Source organism: Ipomoea nil, unplaced genomic scaffold (assembly GCF_001879475.1).
Source record: "Ipomoea nil cultivar Tokyo-kokei standard unplaced genomic scaffold, Asagao_1.1 scaffold0688, whole genome shotgun sequence".
Classification (NCBI taxonomy): domain Eukaryota; kingdom Viridiplantae; phylum Streptophyta; class Magnoliopsida; order Solanales; family Convolvulaceae; genus Ipomoea; species Ipomoea nil.
In genome coordinates this window covers 4906585-4925489 of record NW_017617116.1, presented here as the reverse complement: position 1 = coordinate 4925489, position 18905 = coordinate 4906585, and the positions used below count along the sequence as shown (strand labels likewise).

General features: G+C 35.1%; 2 protein-coding genes across 4 annotated transcripts; both read right to left on the bottom strand.

The window, feature by feature from the left end:
- Positions 1-170: 170 nt before the first annotated feature.
- On the bottom strand, positions 171-12773 carry LOC109175869 (flowering time control protein FCA). 3 transcript variants are annotated; one of them, XM_019325234.1, is made up of 19 exons: positions 12278-12773; positions 10912-10982; positions 9659-9737; positions 5935-6069; positions 5673-5740; positions 5205-5271; positions 4653-4732; positions 4469-4533; positions 4092-4148; positions 3845-4007; positions 3601-3654; positions 3437-3505; positions 2842-3354; positions 2344-2532; positions 2034-2252; positions 1906-1944; positions 729-794; positions 599-644; positions 171-478 (listed from the first exon to the last, which is right to left on the bottom strand). In XM_019325234.1, the coding sequence occupies exons 1-19, from the start codon at positions 12612-12614 to the stop codon at positions 471-473; spliced, it is 2325 nt and encodes a 774-aa protein (XP_019180779.1). In that variant the 5' UTR covers positions 12615-12773; the 3' UTR covers positions 171-470. The 3 variants fall into 3 exon arrangements, with proteins under 3 accessions (XP_019180779.1, XP_019180781.1, XP_019180780.1); XM_019325236.1 differs by lacking the exon at positions 3437-3505; XM_019325235.1 differs by lacking the exon at positions 3601-3654.
- Positions 12774-15243: 2470 nt separating this feature from the next.
- Positions 15244-18077, bottom strand: LOC109175872. The gene is made up of 7 exons (XM_019325241.1): positions 17618-18077; positions 16812-16913; positions 16297-16341; positions 16013-16051; positions 15703-15939; positions 15549-15620; positions 15244-15463 (listed from the first exon to the last, which is right to left on the bottom strand). The coding sequence occupies exons 1-7, from the start codon at positions 17636-17638 to the stop codon at positions 15290-15292; spliced, it is 690 nt and encodes a 229-aa protein (XP_019180786.1). The 5' UTR covers positions 17639-18077; the 3' UTR covers positions 15244-15289.
- Between the last annotated feature and the right edge of the window lie 828 nt (positions 18078-18905).

The window sequence follows — 18905 nt, the reverse complement described above, 5'->3', positions numbered from 1 at the left end:
AATAAAGATAATATAATGAAAACAAGTTAGAAAAGCCGAGTCAACTAGGTTAACTCGGGTAACTCGACCGAAATGAACGAATTAACTCGGTCGGCCGGTCGCCTAGACCGATTTTTGCAACAAAACTTATAAGGCCAATGACCTAATGTCCTAATTAACTAAAAACAGCATAATTAAATATGGGCTGATTCAGCTCATGTGATCACTAAATTTGGTAGTATACAGAATTACAGACTAGCAATTTATGTAACACTATAGTATAACAGAAACTACACTCTGCTTGGTAGGTATACAAGGAAGCAGATGAACATTAGATTTATGGCACAGTACATTAAAGATTTTGTCATGAAGCAAAATTTCTGATATTACATGCACTTTCCCAGTCTTGAAGCTGCTTGAGTCTCTGCTTCCAGCAGACTATGTTCGAGCCGTCATGGTATGGTTTTGTCAACAGACGGTCGCATAGGATTTCAGGTTCCTGAAGATGAACACCATCATCATTAGAATAGAATAGAGGATTAGTCATTCTAGTTTTGTAGTCGCTGAAGGCCCCATGACTCTGAAGTGACTTAAGATCAGACAATTTATAGATATGTACCTGCAGGCTTATTCTTCCACATCCATTCCTGACCAGCTTGAAGGCCCTGCAAACAAGGACATAAGGTATGCTTAAAAATATGTACTTGAATTGAAAACAACACACAACATTGAACGTAGAACACATTAACCTGTTGGAAACGCGATGGATCATTTACTGAACCAGCTACATGTGGTAATTGTGCATAAGAATGTTCCTGCAATTCCCAAATTCCAAAGTGGATAAGGTCAAAGTTAAAGGATACCATTCAGAAATCACAACCCCCAAAACACACACATCATGGTTCTCTATAGACTATAGCTGTAAATACTTATATGCACCTAGCTAGAAGAGCACCATTTCTTGTGGGCAAAATTTGTAATGGCATACGTAATTCCTTTCTAATTGAAATTAATGATAACTTTATCATCATTGTATGTTTCTCTCTTAAAGGAAATTGAATTTATTTATCTTTGTATACTTGCTGTACATATGCTCTGAAAGATGTGCATAAGATTTTTCATTCATGGCATAGGTATTTATATACTGTGAATATGATTTTACAATAAGTTCCAACATTCACATTAACATATATGTATATGCTATGTAATATGCACATTGAACATGCATTTCCTGAATATGTAGTCATTTTGAACCAATGCTAGTTGTTGAACATGCATTTAAATTCATTTGGACATCCATGGTATAGAATATGTATATTCATAGTGTACCTGCATAGAATCTGAATATACATTTGTGCAATGACATGAAAATATAAACTAAAAGTTTGAAATAGCTATTATATATGTATATAATAGCATTTGAACATATATTGCATATCATTGGGACATGCATATTAAATCATCTGAATTTCTATATAGATCTGACACGTAAATGACCATAGCTGGACACCTATAGTATACCATCATAGAGTAGCATCTAATCATTCATATTATATGCTCTGAATATTTACACAGCTTTTGCTAAATTCTGTGGTTATACCTATACTTGTATTTATCGCTTCATCAACTGTAGATGCTGACAGTTATTCTTTGTAATTAGAAAAAGTAGAGGAAAGCAATCACTCAAATGCCATGGAATAGAAATGGTGAGTTAAAACTGTAATGTCATATTCTGATGTATGGCTGTATTCAATCACTTTAGGCTCATTCTCACTTGCAGTTTTGCCATCTATAAAATATGAAATGTTATTCTAACTAAACACCACTGATATTTTATTGTACGGTCCATTTTCACAAAGCTTTATGCTGATAAGTTGCAAAAAAAGGACGAAACTCAATAGATCGAGAACAATAAGCATTGTTTACCTGATTACTCCGTTGACCAGTCACTCCGGGAACCTGATACTGGCAAATGAAAAACAACACAATAATGAAGAATTCAATAAAATATGTGACCTGTATATATCAAGTGAGACTGAAACTAAGTAACTAACCGATGAAGGTTGAGATGTTTGTTGCAACTGTTGTGGAGGGCGGAATTGGATCTGAAGTGGATTCTGATACTGTCCTTGCATCTGAGGTGCTTGCTGTGGAGATATAACCTGAGAATAAGACTGCATCTGAGGCTGTTGGATGGAAGGTTTTGTTTGATGTGTCTGCTTCTGCTGCTGCTGCTGTTGTTCATACAAAGTCAACTCATCTGGCTTTTCCCACTAAACACCAAAAAATAAAAGCAAATTATAATCAGATCGTAAAAAGAGTAAAGCATCTTAACTAGCAGATTATTTATGCTCAGATATTTACTTTGCTTTCACCAGTTACACTGTTGTGGTAGTACTTGTATCCGTCAGGGGCAGTGTGTTCTGTCCAGTCACATTTTAAAGTAGCAATGGTCTGACTAGTTGCAGGAGCAGCAGGTGCTGCAGATGTAGGAGGAGGTGACTGAAAAGAAGTAATTGCAGGTGCAGGCTGCATAGTCCCAGGCCAAGAAGACTGCAGGAAAAAGATGTATCCTCAGCTTATGGCATTAGAATGTCCATTCATGATCAGGAAGTAAGCATCATATTTGAAATTTGAGAGAGGAAAATTATTTGTTAACAAAAAGCAAAAACAGGTGCCACTCACACAATAGCCCTGAGCTCAATACAATAGCATAGATATGAGAAACCAGAACTCTTTGATGTAAGGACAGTTAGAAAATTAGCAAATCTAAATAATCCTGACATTTGATAGTCTTATAGAAAATGTTTAACAAGAAATCCCACAAAATGATTTGAAAGAAATACTTGAAAATTGATGTACCTGTTTAGCAGCCTGTGAACCCTGATGGGTTGTTAAGTTCTGATTTGACGGTTGCATCATCTGCAGTTGTTGCTGAAGCTGAGAGAAGGCTTGCTGTGATGACTGAAAGCTTGCCTGTAAAGTTTGTGTCTGTTGTGACAGCATCTGGGCTAACTGAGAAGGCGATTGGTGAAGATGTTGAAGGGACTGTTGATTAGGCAGTTGTTGGTTTGCCAGGCCAGATGGTACAGTCTGCTGCACTTGGGGTTGAGTCATAGCAAACTCCCCATGCAAACCAGGCTGCTGAGATGTCATTGCCTGACTAACTGGACCTTGACCAGCAGATTGGGGCATCTGTACTTGATGAAGCTGCCGGAGCAAAGCAGGAGAATTTTGCGTTTGAGTGAAGGGTGTTGACACTGGTTGCTGTAGTTGCAGGGAAGAAGGCAAGTGTTGTGGTGATGGAAGTGGCTTCTGCAACGGAGAAATTTGTGGACCAACTGAATGGCTTTGCACCAATGGCTGGTTCAAACTCTGAAATAAAATTCACTATTTAGGTGAAGAAGTTCAACAAATTGAAAGCAGCAAAACTAATGAAGTTTCAATTGCTTTGTACCTGTTGAGACATAGAAGATGAAACAGAAAGTCCCAGATATGAACCATCTCCATTGCCACTATGGCCACCCTGAACATTTTACGAAAGCAACATGACGCTAACTGTTGATGGGACAATACTTCAATGTAACACGTTTATCAAATTAAGTATCAATTACATTATACCTGTTGTGACATAGAAGTAGAAGAAACTGGAAATGAACTGTCACTACTGCCCCCCTAAAATTTATTGCAAGTAACATGAAGACAACATTATTAACACGTAACAATGCTAATTTGTATGCCCACCCAACCCCCCTCCCCCCCCCCCCCCCCAAAAAAAAAAGGGGGTATAAGTTACTATGGAAAAAAGTAAATGAACAAAAACCCTTCAAAAGTTTGTAAATTTTAGTGGAATATTTTTCCTTACCAGTGCAGATGACACTTGCACATCATTTGATCTATGAGGAAACTGATTTCCAAAACCATGGATGCTAGCATTAGATATTGGTCCAGGATTTGGAGCAGCCATAGGACGCCATGCATTAGGAGCAATCTGGTCGTGCACAGGCTCGCTAAGAGTTGGAGGTGGTCTATGTGAAGGCATTAGTAAAAGCAAAAGATTAACACGAAATAACATACATGGAATGCAAATAGAAATATTGATAGGATCATACCTAATTCCAGGTGCTTGAAAGTGAGGCCCAGAGCCAGGCCCCCCAAATGATGGACCTCTGAAAACAAAAGGAAATCATATGAAGTAAACAATAGACACACGGGAAGGTAAAGAAAGGAGCAAGTATTAAAGAAAACAATTTATAATTGGTACTAGAAAATAGAATAACAACTCTCAAAAGCATCAGTGGAAGTGCTTACGTGTGAATGCTCAACTTTTATTTATTACAGTATTTTCTTTTTATACAAGTGTGTGGATGTTCAAATTAATAAGCCATAAACAGCATATGCAGTTATAGAAAAACCACTGGTTTCAAGAAGACAGGAGTCCTATGATTACTTCTGAAATGAAAATAATGGCTAAAATAGAAACTTCAACCTTGACTCTCCAGATCTAGGCCTCTTAGGGTCAGCAAATCGAACAGTCAATGGCTGATCACATCCCTGGTATAAAAAAGGAGATTATTAATTGATTCAGGTGCAAATACTAATCGAAAAAGGATCAAGGCTCAAACAATAGCAGTATAGCGCATTGACAACTGATGAAAACTTAGTGAACTTACTCTCATTGTAAACTTTCCACTAAGAGCATTAATTGCTGCCAATGCCGTGTCTCTATTTGAATATTTGACAAATCCACATCCTTCAAAGCATTTCAAAAACAAGGAGTTAGGAAAAGGTAATACAACTATTGCACAGACAAGTAAACAATAACTAAAACAAATAAACAAAGATGCAAAGACCAAAATAAATAATAAAGATGGATTTTTAACATCACATGTTCACATACCCTGTATAAATATCAATCCCACTTTCTTTCATTCAAAAACTATTGTTTTCAACAACATTATAAGGCTAATAAAATGGAGAAATTTATAAGATACTAAAAACAGGAATGACTGCTCAACTACTTAGAAATAGAATGATGTTCAACATACAAGTAATGCACTTGCAGTATAGACTTATGAATCACGGCTCAAATCTTTTGATGCATGCAAACAAAGATCACTATGAGGCAGCATCACCAAACGAGGAGTGCTTCTTTTAATATCATGCAATCAAATGTGCAGGGTACAGAGTATAAAATAGGATCAGAGAAAAATGCAATGACAAACCACGACTCTGCTTCATCTCATCACGCATGAGATAGACATCTTCAACACGGCCATAAGGAGAAAAAATCTGGAGAAAGGAAATACCAACAATAGTTAGTTAAGCAGTCAAATGATACAATAAACAGATAAAATTAATGTGTAAAAAAGTAAACCACAGAAATTCTTCTTTCTTCTTCTTTGACTAAAAGGTCATAATTTGAGAGAAAAACTTAATATCTTCTAGAGATTCAAATTCCCCTGCACTTGGTCACATGTCTTAGAATTCATTACTATAAACATTTTTAAGTCCCTTTTTAAGTTTTTATGATCTTCGTCCTTCAGGGACCTTTGGAGATACAAGATAGGATGGATCAAGTCTGAAGGCATAAATTTTCTGATTGTCTTTGATACTCAGCTTAAGCTAAAGGACAGCACCAAAATGAAACAATTGCAATCATGAAAAAGTTTCATTTTATGCACCAAACATACCTCTTCAACTTCCTTCACTGAAGCTTGTTTGTTCAGTGACCCAACAAACAACTTATACTCAATTGTACCTGTAGAGAACATATGAAGGGTAAAAGAATTCGCATATAAAAGTTAGTACCAACTTGTCATTGCAGAATGAAGAAAGTCCCAAAAGCAAAGGGAATAAGGCACTTGGCAGTTGGCAATCATTGAAAGGAATACGGTGGAGTTTTAAATGTTGAAATGTTCAAAATTAAATATACTGCAATCAGTTTTACATTACCAAGTCGTTCTCGTTCACCATCAGCATATCTGACTTGAATAGGACCTGTTCCCCCTTGTAAAGTATAATTGTTATGCAAAGCTCTAATGGCTCTATCAGCATCTTCAGGAGTAGCATATTTAATAAAGCAACATCCTGCAGAAGTCAAAAAATCGTGCTCTCATATCATCTGATAACAATTATCTTCACTAGAACTTTACAAGCCAGCACCATACAGATGCTTCATGCTTGAGAAATACTTGAAAATTCATTATTTGGTTGAAATAGACAACTAAGTTGCTTCAGGTAAAGTAACTGCATATTTATTTATTATTCGTACTAATCCAAACTTCAGGTCCTCGTAAAATGTTCAACTCAAACATCAATCTAATACCGCATGAAAAGCCTGTTCACGCTTATATTGAAGTTTACCACTGCTATAAGTACTGGAAAAAATGCATTGGATTGAGAAACTAAATGATGTTCAACAGCATCCACATAATATACTTAATAAAATACCAAGATTGTGAAAGAAAGAATAGCGCACTGTTACCACAGACATTGAGAAGCCACTGTTGGCTAACATATAGCACACAACATTTACTAATCACCACCACAAACTGCCCCAAAAAAATTAATAATAATAAATTAATAAACAATAACACGACCTTGATTCACCAAAGTGCAATTCATGATTTGCAGAGAACATTCACTACCTCAGAAACTAGATGTCTCTTATGTTCATCAACATTCATGAACAAAATTCAAGATAAATATACTTGGCATTGCAAAACAAGCAAGGGAAAAAAAAAAAAAAAAAAAAAAAAAAAAAAAAAAAAAAGCCTCTATATAGAGCTTATTAACTATGATGGGGAAAACCTTGAGAATCTCAGAGCTAAGGACATCGCGTAGATTTAAAGTCAAGGGTGCACCGTGCACATAATTGAGCATTAGTTGAAATGATGTGATTCATGATTATAATACTTAAAATCCAAACGATAGAAGAAAACAATGGGCAGCCCAGCTAAATCAAGTTGCTACTTGCTAGCTTATCATCACAGCCTTCAGCAATGAAGAGCCATCAGAACAGACAAAATCTAAGAGAGATAAAAGATATACAAATCAAGCAATTAGAAATGCATGAGCCTGATGTGTAGAACTGAATGGAGGCTGTTCATTCACCAGGCAGAAAATCACAAAATCCATCAGCATTGACTTGAAAGAATCACCAAAGATCCTCAAACTATCAGTGAAACCAATAGAAAATTGAAAAATAATAATAATAATAACTACATTGCGGACAAGAAGCTGATAGCAAAAATTGAAATCACTCCAGACAGGAAGAGACTGTAAGGGACAGCCCCGTAACTAAAAAGCAGTTTCTAGTCATACACAAAGATACAACAAGAGACATTTCATGGAAGAGATAGCACATCAGCTTAGTAGTTGTAACAAAGCAAAAGTGATATGGCTGTAAAGACATATTTGGACTTGCGCCTTTTTGATAAAATAATGCTTTCCATCCATCTACAGCTGTCTCAAATTGCAGACAGTTTCAGTGAAAATGGTTTCATTTTCACATCATATTTAACCAATTTCAATAGATCTTATGCCCTGTACAATTTACCAGAAATATTCAAATACGTTAAAGATGTCCACTTCAATCTACTCAAGGTCTCAAGCTATGCATATCCTTGCTCTACTTAATTTGAAGCAGAGGCATTTCCTCCAGACAATGGCTACTACACGAGAAATATCAATCAGTCTTCTAGAACGGGAACACACTCATACAGTGCATATCAAGCTACCAATCAAAGCCCGAGTACATTGTATTGTCACCAACATTAAAGCAAAAACATACACTAACAGCCACATGCAAATGACAAAATGGACTAATTTGATATCTCATACATGACAGAGACATCAACTTTTCAAAATACTAAAGGAAAAATTGCATACTAGAAATTGAATTCAATCATAAAGATCACAATTTTAACAACTGCACCAGACATATCCATCATATCAAAAATGAAAACATTCCATTTGTCAAGAGAAAATGGAGCAAACATTAAACAAGTGGCAAACTTCATTGGGCAAGCAGAATAAGACATCTTCCGAAATCTAAAGCATTGGGCATCCCATCCCATCAATATAAAGCAAAGGTCTAAACACTAAGAAAACCTCAAGCTAGGTGACCCAAAGGTCAAAGTCTATACATAAATAGGCACACCTTGTGTAACAACACCACAATTCATTAACTATGAAAAAGCACTCCACTAGAAATTGCATCAAATCATGCAGGATTCTAGACATCAACCACAGAGAAGAATATACCATAATCCATCAATCAAATATAAACAACAACTGATGGCTCAAATTCAACAGAACAACCAATTTTCGGTTATGATTCCATCAAACAAATATTAAGGCCCATTGGAAATCAGGCTCAAACTAGAGAGGCATCGCAACTTAGCACTAGTTCCCATGCCACCATCAATGGATTTCCATGTAGAATAACAGACTTAGTAACAACCATCATATCCTTGCTAAAGATTTTCTAACGATGCATCCCTGTATACAACCTTACCATCTCATAAACCCAAAATCAGATGTTGGACATGCCAACAACACTGGCAACTCAACCAAAGCATCATTGGCACTTGTGCCCAAAAACATCCACCAACTATTTGAAATCATGGGGGCACATGGCAAGAAAATTTAAAAGCAGCAAATATGGTAACTAACCATAAGCAGTAAATAACCATCCAGTCCATCCACTAGGGCCACAAGTAAACAATCACTCAGAATTTAGATAATTGAAAGATGGATAGAGTAAGCGTCCAAGGAGTTTAGGCACTATTAATAAACTAGGAGAATGGAAACAGACTATGACTAATGTATCTTTGTGTTTCATACAACAAAAAATAGTACAACACTTCAACTCCAATCACATCTAGGAATTCCATATATGCACAGGAATTTTAAACTTCACTGCAATGGAATCAGAAAATCCACTCAGACTCTCACACTAACACATTGTACTCAAATGAGAGATTGATAATTAACTCAACCGCTAAAAGAAAACAACAAACAAGGCCATGATGTAATCAATCAGCAGAATATTTTTTCCAATTCCATCACATAGCTTCCACAGCGCAGAGAACAAATTTAAATGACCAATTGGTAATACCCATCCTAATTTACAACTCAGCAACCATACATACCGGTAAAACACATTGAAACTGAAGCAATAAAAGAAGTTTACTTGTGACGAATGTCTGGAGAAAGAAAATAGTTGAATAATACAGGCATCAAAATGAGCAACTTCCAAACAAATAAGAAATGGAGAAGCCACACTGAACATCTGGAGCTAAAAGGCTACTAAAGACATCGATTAGCAATATACCAAACATCAATCATATCAAGGATCGTACAACAGTTCCAATTTAACACATAAAGAGAAAAGCGGTTATAGAAATCCCTAATACATTGCATTTACCCCAACTAGATATTGTAGTACATCACACACATGATCACTGATTTACAGTTTTCTACTGTCCAAGTAAAGGTAGATTTTATGTTTATACTTCTTGCCTTCTTGATTGACTTGACGAGCAACCAATTGGGGAAATTAACCAACACGAAACAAAAGCTTACAGTTGCTCCTCTCAGCCACTCAAAGGACCTGAAAAGATATATTTACATAGATCTCAATGAATTTGATAAAATACTGTACTGCACATACCTTGTGGCTGTCCCGTTCGCTTATCTTTAATCAAAGCAACCTCAAGCACACGTCCGTGTTCTTCAAATAAAGGTCGGATCTGAAACAACAACAACAACAACAGCAAAACAAAACAAAAAATAAATAAATAAAGGTCTCAACTGAATTTGAACTTATGAGTAACCCTAATGAAGAGACAGAAACACAGTTTGGTATGAGGGTGTCTTGCTTTGAGAGTTCAAAAATAACATGACATAAGGTATCTATTAGGTCTCCACATCAAATTAAATATTTCGTCTGAATTTATACTAACTTTTGTCCAAGTGAAGAGATCACTAATATTAGACAAATCAGCCCATTGAAATTCCTAGAAGCTGGCCTAATGGTCTAATTAAACTGTTGTCATTAATTCATTATAACTATATGAGAAAAAGAAGCAAATCAACAATACTAAAATATAAAATAAATTCACATTCAGTCAAATGGAAACAGTACAGTTGAACCAAATATAGAGAGCTAGAGAGCAATTCTTAGATGGTTTAGTAACATAATGAAACCAAAAACACACCTGAAAAGGAGGAGGATGTTAAATGTATACCCATTATAGACATGTTTATTTAATGGTTATCTCTATTCATAAATAGCCAAAAGAGCTGCTTTTTGGATAAACAAATATAGTCCTCTGGGTTCTTTCTCACTTCTTTTTGGTGTATTCAATAAGTACTCTGATTCAAGGGTTTACTTTTTTCTTTCAGAGACATCACTACAATCCCACTAGGAGTCTCTTTTCAACTCAAGACCTACAACGAAAATCATTCCACCACCAATTCACCAAACCAAGCACAAGCTTCTTTTCCTAAAAGGTTTATGATTAAGTTAACTACTATCCTATATTCCTATTTACATTGAACTTTAAAGTCAACCTTCTCTTACAAATAAATATGTTATTCAATGTTTCTAAAGTTGGAGCTATTCCTTAATGTTTTACAACTTACAAGTACTTTTGGAAAAATCCAATGAGTTTATAAATACATAAATAACATTCTTTCCTGAACAAAGTTGAACTACAAATTGTGTTCAAAAGTTTAGGAGATTAGAATTCTGTCCAATATAAACTATTGAGAATTTTCTGCCAAACTGAAACTTACCACCATAGCACTGGTAGTATATGCCTAGTAGGACCTAATAGCAGCTTGTATACTTCAAATTAAAACTTAAATCTGAACCTAATACGTAAACTGCATTTTAATGCATTGATAGAAGGGAAGACTTACATCTTCTTCTGTTACTGTTCTTGGGACAGATCCAACAAACAGTTTAGCAAAACTGCCTCCATCGAAGTGTTCTGGAAACAATTTTTCATAAGTGCATGTACATGAAATAAATAATGCAGAATCACACAGTGAAAGAATATGCAATAAGAAGGGAACAATTGAGCATTCACTTAATACCAACAATAAAGCATGTGTTACTATTTCAGAAAACAGTTTCCCACAATAGGAATTGTATATATGTAAATACATAAAATATGTCAAATAAAATAATAAGATTACGTTGTGCTTCCTTACACTGCTATATAAAGCTCATAAGTTCAATATTCATTATGCATTACCTGCTCAGGTGTCGTTAAATTCAGTTAAACTTTAAGGGGGCGTTTGGTTCAGGTTATATTTGCTTGGTAATATAAGATTCCCATGTTTGGTTCAGGTTATATAACTTTCCCAAGGAATGTCAGATAACCTCCGCATTAAGTTTTTAGCTATTGGAAGGGAATGTGAGATACCCTCCAATTTCTTAGGTAATCTCACATTCCCTTGTCTTATTACTAATGTTGGACTTTGTATTTTTTAATCAATTTATCTTATTATGGTTGTCTTATTTACATATCTTAGTTTTAAACCAAACACAAGAATCTAACATTCCCAGCCATCTAACATTCCCTAAGGTAATCTAACATTCCGTGAACAAAACGCCCCCTAAGTGTAAAGGAGCTCTAAAAAGCTTATAGGTTAAAATATACTAGAATTCATGAGCTCTAAAATCTTATACACAAAATTTATAACCCTATTTGTGACACCACAGAAACTCATTAAGTTTTAAAGTTTTTATATACTGTTCAGGCTTACATAAGCTTGCTGCTCGCCTACTCCTTTGAGTACAAAATTTTAAAAAACAAAACAAAAAATCTTACAGGACAAACTTAGAAGGTTTCACAAACTTAAACCTTCAAATGCAACACTCCAGGAACTCGTTGAGTTTTTAACTTTTTATATACTTTTCAGGCTTACATGTTAAAATATACATTAGGCTCACCATTTCCTGTGCTATAATTTTTTCAAATCTTACAGGAGAAAACTTAGATGGTGCTTTTCATAAACTTAAACCTTCAAATGCAACCAAGTAAGGTTGGTAAGGTATATTTACAGTTCAAATTGCAGAAAGTTCAATTTCATAAAGCTAAATTACTGAGTTTGAGATTGAATAATTCATATAATTCGCTTCAATAAGCATATTAACAAACATATAAACATCAATTTGAACTAATATAGAGCTACAAATTACAATATTTTTAAACCAATTATTAGTACAATGTCCCAAGTTACGGTATTACTTATCAAAAGAAAACGTTATCGGAAATACCTGGAGAGCTTCCTCCTCTACCCGAAAAGGGGTAAGCTCGTTTTTGCCCCGATACAGGTGGCATCTGGTAACCAGAATTATACCCTCCGCCTCCGCCACCGCCTCCCGCTGGTCGGAAACCTCCCACCCCAGCTCCACCAGTGCCGGGAGGGAAACGAGGAGGGCTATCAAATGCTCGGCGTTCTCCGCGGTAATTGCTAGGGCTACGGTGCTGGTGGTGGCTCACGGGGGCGTCGGAGGAAGAACGCATCGAGGAGTGGGGTCCACCCCTGGAAGGTCTATAGTGGTGTTGCGATTCCATTTGGTCGCCGTAACTCTCTCCCCTGTACCTCTCCATCGCCGGCGAAACCTGAAAACCGCCGGAAGAAAACGGGCCGCGAAGTAGAAGCGATAGAGATATGAAATCAATCGAGGTGAGAATCGACGACGAGAGAGAGAGAGAGAGAGTCTGGCGGGTCTATCTGCAGCTCACCAGCTCGGGACAGAGTTGAGGTCAAAGCGCCAAAAGGTAAGTAGTCTGTTGCCAGCTAAATACGATGTCGTTTCCTCATTTTCAGGCAATCAGAACCTCTTTTGCCCTTCACTTTCCACTCCGTAACCGTCTGGTTATTTTATCAATAAATACTTAAAATATTTCTAAAGAGTTAATTTCACCGGAGGTCCCTTGTCTTTGGTTGCAATTTCAAATTTAGTCTCAGACTATCGTTTTTGTCATTTTACATTTCATACTATCGTTTTTTGGACATTTTTAGTCCTTCTCATGATTTTTTTCTATTTTTAATAAAGGCATTTTGTCTCTTCATATTTTTCTTTTGTTATTTTTTCGGTTTCAACCAGTTTAATTGGTTTAGGACTTTACTAAAAATTGATTGAAAAATATGGTTACTAAAAATCAGAGGTTACCTAAATTTATAAACCAATTAAACTGGTTGAAAACAAAAAGATAACAAAATAAAAATATGAAGAGACAAAAATGCTTTTACTAAACATAGAAAAAAATATGAGAATGGCAAAAACGATAGTTTGTGACTGAATTTAAAATTGTCACCAAAGACAATGGACCTCCGATGAAATTAAATCTTTTCTAAATATTGCGTTTTGTAGGTCTTCCGGGATTTTTTTTCAGTGGGGCAAAGAAGCAAAGGGAAAAAAATTTAAAAATGTTCAAATACAAATAAGATTTTAAAAATATAAAACACATTATAAATTACAATACAAGGTTTATGATGAACTACGGGATAATACTCATCTATGCTCTCTCATATTTTGAAATCGTTGTAGAACTGCTTCATTTGACACTTGATCAAAAATATCATTTTCAACATACGCACTAAGCAATCATTTAATAAATCATCACTCATCCAGTTGCATAGAGATATCTTAATTAACTTCATAGCAGAAAATGTTCTTTCCACACCAGCAGTTGCAACTGGTAGGATCAAATACAACTTTAGAAGCAAATACACCAACGTATAATCCAAATGTCTTCTCGTTTCCACTATTTTTTTAGCTAATTCATCAATTTCATCCAATTTAGAGAAAGCAGGATCAGAAGTTACATCAACAAAATAAGTATGTTGGTTAGTTATCTTGTAATTGAAATTCAATATCAGAAAAATCATTTGGATAGAACTGTGCCAATCGAACTAATTTATCCATTCACAATGTTTTGATCTTTCTTTTGTAGTGCCCGTGACAAATCATTGGCAATTCCTAAAACATTCTTCATTAAGTGCGAGAAGAACACAAAATCAAAACATAAGACATTCTTCAATATTCTAAATGTTATGTCCTTTGTTTTGGATCCTGAATTATTTCGTCAGGAACATCAATCAGTAGAGAAAATAATGTGACAATGCTCACAAATGCTCCGTAATGAAATCCCCAACGTGACAATGCTCACAAATGCTCCGTAATGAAATCCCCAACGTGTATCACCATGACGTTTTAAAACTTCTTATTGATTCAAACCAGTTCTCGTTTCAATTGTATCATCATAAATTAAATCAATCAACATCTTTAATTGTTTGTCGAGAGAAGTATCAAATAGGCCCATCTACTAGTGCGAAGTGCTCAATTCTCACCACAAACTAAATTAAAGTCTAATTAGACACACTTACCTGCTAAATTTGTTCAATTAACTTTTTTTGCAGGTTGCTAACCAGTTGTCAATTTAATTATTTAAAAAAAAAAATTATGCCACTGACTGTCCGGCGAGAACAGCCGGTGGCTAAGTATTTCACAGACAGACGAACAACCACGGGTGTCAAACATGAGGTCTATATCTAGACCTCATGTTTTGAGGTCTAGATCTGGACCTCAAACGGCTTGGAACGACGACGGTGGCCATGGCCGCCGCTCTCGTTCCAAATGGCCATAGCCGTTCCCAGACAACCATGGCCGTCTAAAAAAAATTCCGACAGCCATGGCCGTCTAAAAAAATTCAAATTTTTTATTAGACGATCATGGCCATTTGGAACTAGTGCGACGGCCATGGTCGCCGCCCTCGTTCCAGGCCGTTTAAGGTTCAGATCTGGACCTCATGTTTGACAGGCGTGGCTGTCCAACTGTCTGTGAAATACTCAGCCACCGGCTATGGCTGAATTTTTTTTAATTAAATTATTATTTTTTAGTTAAAACTGAGGTATGTAATATAAACCTGTTTGGTTAGGGGTTATCTTTTATGTTATACTAATTTTTTTTTTACTTTAATACCCTTAACATAAATATGTATTTCAATAAACTAACTTCAAAATTAAAATAAATTAACTAAATAAGGCAATGGTAACAAATATAAGTATATGATTAAAAAATAATTAATTAAAAGCTTGAACTTAGAAAAAAATTACATTATAATATAACGCGACGTAATAAGAAATAAAATAAATAGATAATTACAAAAATAATTAAATATGATATGTATAATAAGCTAACATAAAACATAATAATTATAATTAAAATGGCAACATAGCAAATAAGCTAACACCCCCCTTATCGCGTTCAGCAATGACATTACCTAAAAGAGCCCACAACATCTATATCCGTACGTAGAACGTTATAATGATTATAAGCTTTAAAGGTTGCAACAGTATCATCAGCCTTGTTTTTAGCATGAAATACAAAGATCACTCCAACGACACAGCATCTCATCGTCTGCATCTTCACAAACTCATAAGCTTCTCCTGACTAAAATGTGAGAAAATAAATAAAAATTTCAGAAACCGTACGAGACAAGTTAATTTGGGCAGGAAAGTAGCGTTGATATACATACATGGAGCTCCTCATAGTAAGTGAGGGCAGATTTGCAGAATTTAACTATATTCACGTTCACGCATTTCTTCATCTGCAAAATAATAATAACAATAGTAAGATTTGAAATACAGAAATTCACATCAAATTCAATGGATAACAAACAGAAATCATACATATTCATCCATCGGCTCCACCTCATCATCATCTTTCCGTAAGACACAATGCTTTACTGTTAAGCGTTCATGTCCTTTATTCCAAGAACAAATAACATCCACCACAAAATTACGTATAGATTTACCATCTGCCTTTTCGCCAACAAATTCAAGGTGATAATAATCATCGGTACAACAAAACGTCAGTTCCTCCCTGTACGCCTCACGCATGCTCTTAAACTTCCAACACTCTCCTGGCTAAAAAGTAGACAAATTCAGGGAAAGTAATTTGATGGAGAGGGAAATAAATAGCATCAAGATGCATACATACATGTTGTGTCTCAAGAAGAGAAAGAGCAAAGTCGCACAGATCATACGCTTTTCCATTTTCCAGAGGGTGCATGCAACAACCCTAACACAAGCAATAACTTGTATGAGACAAGTTATTGATGGATTTGAACCAAATGCCAATTGAAATCGCATAAAATCAAAGACAACATATTAAAAGTGGAATAATAATTATTATGACATTGAATAGCAGAAAGCAGATTAGATCAACAGAGACAAGACGATCAAAACATTGCAAAATTATAATCCTAAATTTAACAGATACAGTTCAACCAGTTCTCCAACTTCTTGAGAGGAAAGTCTAAGACCACTCTAACACAAACAAATTGAGTAAATTGCAAAATTATAGAACCTAAAATTAATCATTATAGACAGATTTGGACCAAATGTCCATTGAAATTGCATAAAATCAAATAGAATGGAAGAAAACGTATTACAACATTGAATAGCAGATAGCATATTAGATCAACAGAAGCTGATGAAAGAAATAGTATTAAAATTGAATAATAATTATAACATTTACTAGCAGATTAGATAAACAGAAGACAAATTGAAAAATTATAACCCTAAAATTAACAGATAATGGATTGGAAACAGATGTCCATTGAAATCACGTGAAAGAAATAGTATTAAAAATTGGATTATAATTACGTCATTTAATAGCAGATTAGATAAACAGAAGACGAATTGAAAAATTATAACCCTAAAATTAACAGATAGTGGATTTGAAATCAAATTATAATTACGACAACGAATGGCAAATTAGATAAAAGGATGCGTACAAATTCCTCATCACTAGAGTAGTCATCAAATACGGTAGTCGTCTCCCCTCGTATAGCGGACTTCGAAGTGTCATTCATCTCCACCGCCTCAACTTTATAACCCTAGAAGATTAGATACGACCAAAACATTGCAAAATTATAACCCTAGAAATAACGATAATGGATTTGAAATAGATGTTCATTGAAATCACATTGAAGAAAAAGTCTAAAAAATTGAATTATAATTACAACACAGAGTAGAAGATTAGATAACAGAAGACAAAATTGCAAAATCATAACCCTAAAATTAACAGATAGTGGATTTGAAACAGATGCCCAGTGATATAATGTGAAAGAAATGGTATTAAAAAATTGGATTATAATTACGTCATTTAATTGCAGATTAGATAAACAGAAGACGAATTGAAAAATTATAACCCCAAAAATAACAGATAGTGGATTTGAAACAGATGCCTATTGAAATCACGTGAAAGAAATAGTATTAAAAATTGAATTATAATTACATCATTTAATAGCAGATAAGACAAATTGCAAAATTATAACCCTAAAATTAAACAGTATAGATGGATTAGAAACAGATAACCATTAAAATCACATCAAAGCAACTAGAATTGAAGAAAAAAGTAGTAACAATTGAATCATAATTACGACATTGAATAGCAGATTGGATAAACAGAAGACGAATTGCAAAATTATAATCGTAAAATTAATGATTATAGATGAATTTGAAACAGATGCCAAAAAGGACTAATAATTGAATCATAATTATTAAATCGAATGGCAAATTAGATAAAAAAGGAAGAGACCTGGGACCAGATTGCAGCCATAAGTATTCCACAAGCAAACAGTTAGAAGATGGTTTTCTGCGTTTTCAACTAGTTAGGATGGATTTACTTATACAGACTAAAAAACCTAACAATTACCTCAAATATGGGCCTGGGTCACCCAGATAACCTGTTTTTGGTAGATAAGAGAATTATATTTAGAATGTTCCTTACCCTTGCTGCATTTCCATATGTTTACCACCAATCATTATACAATGGCACAGATTGTGCTTAATTTCTGCTGTTCTCTTGTGGAAGTACGAGGCTCTAATGGCGTCATGGAGTTGGGTTCCGGCGTGCCCTGTGTTTTCCGGCCAGTATGGGGCAGTCTCCATGCAGTGAGGCTATAGCAGATAACAGCGTGGTTTAAGGATTTACTTGGTTCTGGGAATTGATTGGCGTTTTTTTCCGGAATAGTTGACCGGAGTAGCAGTTTGGTCCGGCGAAAAAAAAAAGAAACCGATGACAGCTTGTATGAATCGGGTTTGGTGTACATGGTGGAGCTGATCTTGATAAATGAAATGGCGCAAATTATACTGTGCAACCAAATGCACCTTGCAAGGTGCATACGGTTGCAAAACGGAGCCGTTTTGGTTAAAAAAACGTGCGTTCCACTTAAAGAAGAAATCATGTTCGATTTCCGGCAATAGCATTTTTATATATCCAGAAATTCATAACTATATATCTATAAATTCATAACTATATATCCACAGTGAATGAATGAAGTAAAAATCCACAATGAATAAAGTAAAAATCCACAATGAATAAACTAAATATCCATAAATTCATAACTATATATCCACAATGATTGAACTAAATATCCACAATGAATGAACTAAATATCCATAAATTCATAACTATATATCCATAAATTCATAACTATATATCCACAGTGAATGAATGAAGTAAATATATACAATAAATGAACTAAATATCCACAATGAATGAACTAAATATCCACAATAATCGAAATCTCGCCAGAAATTTTTAATAGGTCAAATAATGAGGGTATTTTAGTCATTTTACTATCTTTTCTTTCTTCTCCGATGAACTTTTCTCCATTTCTTCTCGGATGAGCTTCTCTCCAAACGGTCGGAAAAGGAAGATATCTAGAAATGAGGGAGCGGCGTCGGAAGAGGGCCCTGAACGAAGCTAAGACTGTGCATACACATATCCGGATCAATGGGCTTGAAAATAATGAGTTTTTGCAGACAAAGCTTGTCAACATGTACGCGGCATGTGGGGCGGTTGAGGAATCAAAGAGGGTGTT

Bases quoted from the DNA above. Each gene is read 5' to 3' on its own strand.
- LOC109175872 (XM_019325241.1), bottom strand. From the start codon at position 17,638: ATGGCTGCAATCTGGTCCCAG. The intron at 15,940-16,012 runs GTATGTATGCAT...TCTACTTTTTAG, and splicing joins CTCTTCTTGAGACACAACAT to CCAGGAGAGTGTTGGAAGTT. The intron at 15,464-15,548 runs GTATGTATATCA...CTCACATTTTAG, and splicing joins CTTACTATGAGGAGCTCCAT to TCAGGAGAAGCTTATGAGTT.
- LOC109175869 (XM_019325234.1), bottom strand. From the start codon at position 12,614: ATGGAGAGGTACAGGGGAGAGAGTTACGGCGACCAAATGGAATCGCAA. The intron at 3,655-3,844 runs GTAAGGAAAAAT...AATAAATTTTAG, and splicing joins TGCAAGTGTCATCTGCACTG to GGGGGCAGTAGTGACAGTTC. The intron at 2,533-2,841 runs GTACATCAATTT...TTTTTCCTGCAG, and splicing joins GTTCACAGGCTGCTAAACAG to TCTTCTTGGCCTGGGACTAT.